We start from the raw sequence: 7,051 nt of genomic DNA, 5'->3' as shown, positions 1-7,051 counted from the left end.
TTCTTTTCCCCTGGCCCCCCCCCCCCCCCAACCAGCATCTTCCCCTTCAATAACCTCCTGAACTTCCTTACCAAAATATCCTCCTCTCATCGCCTGAATCTGAAGATCCGATTGATCCCATCCACCAGAAAAAAGAGTCCCATCATTCATAATCTCAACAAGAGCCATGAAAAACTACTTCAAAACCCGCAACCGAAGCACTCAGAACTCCCTTCTCCTTACTTTCCACCGCCTGAAATTTTTTTCTCCTCTCTAAAAAATGCTATGTTGATTGTTACTCCCTGGTGAGTAGTTCCACCTGTTCCCGGTTAAGATAATGTTTCTTTCGAGGTTTACTTGTCTGTTCTGGAACTGGTTGTAGATCTACTTCATATATCTCTGTTGCTGGTTCTGATAGGCATCAGTAGAGTTACAGAAAGATCTAAAGTCTAATCTCACTTTATTTTTTCGTTTTTAATTGCCATGGTAGATTCGTGTGTATGTGGTAATTCTATGTTTGGTTACATGATGAGTAAATACACCAGAATGATGAGTCAAGGAGGAAGCTCCAACCAAGCGAGAAGGCGACTTGATCTTGATGATGGCATCCTAGGGATCCCAAAGTTTGATATGATTGCTATGGCCGAGTGAGTCAAACTCACCTTTATTGGAAGGGTTGTCCACCTTGGTGGCAGAAGCCTTAAAGCTTTGATTCTCTGCTCCCGAGAGCTCGCATATGGAATGTTGAAGGTCGGGTGCATGGACTGAACCTATGAAATGGTCTATTTCAATGTGATTTCGACAATCAAATACACATGATGGTGGTGCTGAATATGAGGCCTTGTTATTTTAACCAATAGAACTTTGTGCTTGAGTGATGGGAGAAAGCCTATTCACAGGCTGTATCAGATTATAAACGCACTTTACCCCAGATTTGGAGGTGATGAGAAATCCATAAACCATTTCTTATTCTAATGCATGTGTCCTCCAGACGTGGGAATTATCGGATATTCCATCAGTTCCAGAACAATTCCTGAGTGGTTCCGTCCATGAAAATTTTGACTTCCTCCTACTTACAAAATCAGCCGAAGGCGTACCGGCAAAAATATTATCAAAATTCTCAAGGATTTTTTCATACTTACGGAAAACCAAAAATGATAAGTTTTTCATCAATAGACATCTCGCCTTTAGACATTACAGAGGGTTATTCAAGAGAGCTAGGTTTGGAATGTTGCACTAACAGTTTTAAAGACAAGAGACGCGAGGGAATTCCCAATCAACCAACCGGGAAGAGAAGAATATGTAACACAGAACAAGGTGTCAAATGGATGTATCTTGGACAAACGATCAGTCTGCTTTGGATGGAGGTTTTGTTATAGAGCAGGAATCGGGAATCATGGTCTTTGGATCTCTAGGAAGGAACCAAGTCCATCCACCCATTCACATGGAGTTCAACACACCACTATGAGCAATGAGTAACCCTCTTTGTATGGGTTTCCATCTATGCATTTTGCATTGGATTAGATGAAAATGGTGAAGCCGATCGATGACGAAGAAATACAATTGTCTCTCTCGCTAAAGAATAAGAATATATTGTTTACTTTCGTTCTATGTAATTCACCTTATTTTTACTATTTTTTATTTCTCTCGATTTTTGTTTTCGAACTGACATCTTTGCAAAATGAGTTTGTGCAATTGTTTCTAAATTTTCTATATAAACTATATGGTTATGTCATAGTTAATTTCTTATGCTAATCCTTTAGAACCAGTCTAAATATATATAGAATTTTTCATAATATAATTAGTAATTGGAGTTTAACGGTTTTGTTTAGTAATCTCAAACTCATACTACAATCTAAATAAAATTAAAATTATAAACAATCATAATCAAACTCTAATTGTACAACATTAAAAAAATTTAAAAAAGAATCAACATTTTCTACGGCATTTATAACATTTATGGAAACTTTTTGAGATATACCATATTATAAAAAAATGTTCAATATGCATCACAAAGAAAAAATGTCTTTCTAAAATATCACTTATATAATACATTTAATAGAGTAATGAAACAATTTAAACCCATAGCATTTTTAGGAATAATAGGAACGAATAGAAAATGAATGAGTAGGAATAAAATTTTAGGAATGATGAGGAATGATGGTTCCTTATCAAAATTAATGAGGAATTGATTTGTTCTATAATTCTCTACAAATAAAGGAATGAAGAAGAGTGAAAAGGAAAATCTATTCCTCATAAACAGTAAAAAGTTTAAAGAATATTAAGAAACATAGTGTTCCTCCTCATTCTCTTTGTCACTAATCACACCCTTAGTTTTTCGTTTATTGATTAATTATTAACTTATTCGTTTCTTACAATATGTTAGGAAAATCCATATTTGTGTCATGAATAATTTTACAGTGAATTTGAATTATTCAAGTTTTAACCAATGAATGTACTTTTTTTTTTTGACGTCATGAATGTACTTATAAGTATTTCAAATATATTTTTGACATTTATTATTTTAATGATGAAAATATTCTTGGTACTGGTGATATTTTGATGACGGAAAATGAAAACTGTAATGTACTATATAAATTTTGGTTAATTTGTTCTTCATCAAAATTAGATAGTAACCGGCGGTGGTAGTCTAGTGGCGCTTGAGCGAAATAAATCCAATACAGCGAATCTTGGTTCGAACTCCGCTGGCTACACAGATATGTGCTATTGCTTTCGGTTCATTTGAGTGCCCAGGAGAGGGTCTATCCGTGGGTTGTACCTCTATCAGGGGGTTAGGTTTGTGTCTTTAATAGATACGAGTTTCACTTTTTTTTTCAAAAAATAAAATAAAATCACTTATATATTAATTGAGAAACATTACAACCTTTAAGTGTAACCACGTGTCATCACCAAAATAAAATTCGGGATCTTTAGAAAATATGTTGATCCAATTAAGTATACATTATACTTTTCATTAAACTAATCATAAAATTAATTAAAGTGTACAATTACTATTTTGTTTTTTTCCTTAAATTAAAGCTACGGAATTACCAAATATGACTAATATATATATGATAATTAATATATCTAAATAATAAAGATTTGATAACAATTTATATCCCATTCATTGTTTTTGTTTAATTTTATATTATTAAAATAAATTAAACAATAAAATTATCGATAAAATTAAAATATAGATTTTTTTTTTGTATATGTTATATTTTAAATTTTTAGAAACGACAAAATTACTAAAATTGTTAATGATCAATGGTTTAACATCCCCTATATATTAATAGGAAAACATTTAAAAAGTTTAGAACATGTAGTTTGTACTAATTAAAAAAATGTCATGCTGAGTTGTCACGTAATTGGAATGTTAATTTGTTTACGTGGCTGCTTAAAAATCAATTGAGAATTTTGTCAGTTCAAAAATTAAATTGCTAGAGAATGTTATATTATATAGTATGTCCATTATGGACCATTAATTTATTAAATTGAAAATTATTATATATTATTTCCATAAATAACACTTACGGAATTACCTAATGTGATTATGATATATATAGTAATTAATAACTTTAAATAATGAAGATTTGCTAATAATCTGTATACTTTCTATTATTTGTTTTAATTCTTTATTATTAAAATAAATTACACAATTACGTTAATCATATATTAAAATTTAGATTTTTTTGTATATATTGTATTTTTAATTTTTCAAAACGAGTATAAATTACAAAACTATTAAAAATCTCACATAAAATTTTGTGATCAATGTTTAAATTTTTTTATAATAAGATAAAATGATAATAAAATTATATAAACAAATAATTGTATTTTAATAGGTGCTTATGTTAATATATATATATATATATATATATATATATACTTCATGCCGTTTAAATTTAATTATATATCATATACGATAGATACGATTAATTGTTTTGATTTATTTAATCTAAAATGATTGCGAATAAACAAGAGCAGTCATTTGATTTATATATGCAAGCCAATTTATTACTTAATAGTAACTGATTTCTTAGTTATTTAATATATAATTATTATTTTATTATTTCATAATATGCACAAAAATATAAAATAAGTAATTAATATAAAACATTTATTCTGCAGGCGCAGATCTTAACCTAAGTATGTATCTCTTTAATAATTTTAAATCTTAAACAATTTCTAAATCTCAAGCCAAAATAAAAGAAAGAAAGGAGAATAAACTCAAAAATTAATATTTATATCGAGCAAAATAATCAAAATAATACAAATATGAGAAAAATATCAAAAATAGATAAGATTGACACGTAAACGTAAACTTCTCGTAACTATAATTAACTTTTAAATTGCTAAATCATGATATAAAACCGAGCTGACATAGTTTCATTGTAACCAAATTGTAGGCATGAGATTCTTCGGCCTAAACATTAGGTTTTTATGTGATAAATAATTTTTTAAGCTTAAATACTCTTAAAAATGGGATAAGTTCATTAGTAAACAAATTATATAGCTAACAAAATTTTTTAAAAAAAATTGTTGAAGGGCCAAAAATATTAATTCGATCAATAATATAAATTTTATTTTCCATACGATATTTCTTAAATAATTTTCATATAAATTTACCCGAGGAAAGAAGAAGAATGAATGTGAACATATATGTCAACAGTTTGACAATCTATTTAATATAAGAGAAAATTACCAAAACAGAACAAAAGAAACAACATAGTTATCCCTATGGTATAAAACCATATTTGTCTATTTATTCTCCCTTTTATCCTTTTCATTTCTTAAATTTAATGAAATAAATAGTTTTATGAATCCAAAAAATTATTAAAAACAGAAACAATTAATAAAACACCTATATACACAAACACATATTTTGTTTTGGTTAAAAAACCTGGTAAATAAAATTTTAAAATTACGTTCCACTAAAAGTAGAATTCGTCTTCTACGGAAAATTGGGTAGTAGAAAACGAATTCCAGAATAAACAAGTCCTTCTACTTTTTTTAGAAGAAACAATCTAAAAATGATTAAAATTCTAAATATGAAGAAAACGAATTCTACTAATTGTAAAGATCACTACTTTTCTTTTGAATGCAGTTTTTATTTTTATAAAGTATTCTAAAATTCCGGGTATGCGAAATCCAAACTTAACATGAACGTCTACAAAAAGTAGATGGACTTGTTTATCTGGAATTCATTTTCTACTAACCCATTTTCCATAGAAGACGAATTCTACTTTTAGTGGAACGTAATTTTAAAATTTTATTTATCAAGGCTTTTTAACCAAAAGAAATATGTGTTTGTTTTATATTTTTAATATTTTTTTGGATTCATAAAACTATTTATTTCATTAAATTTCAGAAATGAAAAGGATAAAAGGGAGAATAGATGGATAAATATGGTTTTATACCATAGGGACAATTATGTTGTTTTTTTTGTTCCGTTTTGGCAATTTTCTCTTAATATAATTGATGTATTATTTGAGAAAAAATGATTCATTAGAATATTATTTTTCTAGAATAAGGTTACCATTGAAATCTAGATTCCTTTTAATCGATTGTTCATAAATTTGATTCGCCGTAGAACTCACATAGATTGCAGATACTGAAGTTTGACTAACTCAGGTGGAAGTTTTCTAGGAAGACTGAGGGTCTTGAGTTTCCTGATAACCACAAGATACTTTGGTTCGATGAAAAAGAAAACAAAAAAAATACATTAGAAAAAGAAGCTCACAATTCTGTAATATGGCATGTCGTGCTGTCGTTGAAGGTACAGTCACAAATAATGCTGTTCGTGCTCTCCGGATTCTGAGCATCATCAAACTTAAGGATTCCTAAATGGCAAGGATCTCCGTTCCGTAGGTTCAGTGTCTTGATACCAAGTGTATTAGCTATCTCTCCAAGCGCTTTTACTGCATAATTCTTGACCAAAATAAAATTAATACTTATACCCACAATATCTGCAAATTACCTGTGATTTTTCTAAATTTTTTTATGAAAATGGTGATTCTTGTATTACATTCATCTTTGTGAAGAGCTGATGAATCGGCCGACTTTGTGATAATGGTGAAGAACAAAAAAAACTTGAAAAGACGACCGACATGTCGATATAAATGATGTATATTGATTTTTTTGTTTGTGTGTGTTTGATTCACAAATGGTTTCGTCAACAAGTGAGTCAATACAACATTATATATGGAAAATACTTTATATTTTTATTTTAGGGAATTTTCTATATCAAGAAAATATTGTCAAAAAAAATTAATAATCCTGGTCACAAGGTCTATAGTGATGAACAGAGAGGTTCATGAATTATTGATATTTTATCTCTTTATGTGTTTGCATTGGCATATAAAATTGGGACCACTAAAAACCCAAATCAGAGGTTCAAAACGAAGTAGGGAGCATTGAAATATATGGTAGATACTGCCTTTAATAGATTCATATAAACTTGGATTGAATAACATTGTTAAATCTAATTGATTAAATTCAAAGTCAAAATTTAGAGCAATTCAAAACTCAGTAGAAATGGAACCGTATTTTGACTGATAATGGTTTGAAGCGACCAAAACAAATGTAACTATGTAATAAACCGTGTTATGGCAGCTATTTATAAAGTATAATAAATATACATATATATATATATATATATATATATATATATTAATATTTTAAATAACGAAAATGCGTAAATATATTTTAATTATTTGATCAAGTTAAGATTGTATAAATGTTTGACTTTTATCATTTCAACTATAATATATAATTCAAAATTTTTAAATTAAAATATTAATAAATATAGGTATATAATTTAATTTAAACAATATAAAAATAAATTTATTTTTATTTTTTATTTTGGATATCTATTAAATTAAACTTCATATGGATTTATGATCATTTGTATTTTTATAGCATAACGTTTAAATGATTGATCACAAATGTTTTGATATATAATTTTTAGCAATTTTAGTAATTTAATGTTGTTTTTAAGAATTCAAAAAAAATATTATATAATTAATGTAAAATTTTATCTAGTTTTAAGAATATAAAATTAAAGAAAAAA

General features: G+C 28.0%; 1 protein-coding gene and 1 pseudogene across 1 annotated transcript in view; one reads left to right on the top strand and one right to left on the bottom strand.

Moving 5' to 3' along the window:
- The window catches only part of LOC106294826, a 4,417-nt gene extending 2,615 nt beyond the window's left edge, over nucleotides 1-1,802 (top strand). Inside the window, exon 2 of the mRNA XM_013730498.1 lies at nucleotides 1,223-1,802. Coding sequence (XP_013585952.1) covers nucleotides 1,223-1,458 — 236 coding nt within the window. The 3' untranslated portion in view covers nucleotides 1,459-1,802. The remainder of the gene's footprint in view (nucleotides 1-1,222) is intronic.
- LOC106294827 overlaps nucleotides 1-6,172 on the bottom strand; it is a 15,032-nt pseudogene extending 8,860 nt beyond the window's left edge.
- Between the last annotated feature and the right edge of the window lie 879 nt (nucleotides 6,173-7,051).

This window comes from Brassica oleracea, chromosome C5 (assembly GCF_000695525.1).
Source record: "Brassica oleracea var. oleracea cultivar TO1000 chromosome C5, BOL, whole genome shotgun sequence".
Lineage (NCBI taxonomy): Eukaryota > Viridiplantae > Streptophyta > Magnoliopsida > Brassicales > Brassicaceae > Brassica > Brassica oleracea.
The sequence above is the reverse complement of the archived record's forward strand: the minus strand, read 5'-3'. Positions and strand labels throughout refer to the sequence as shown.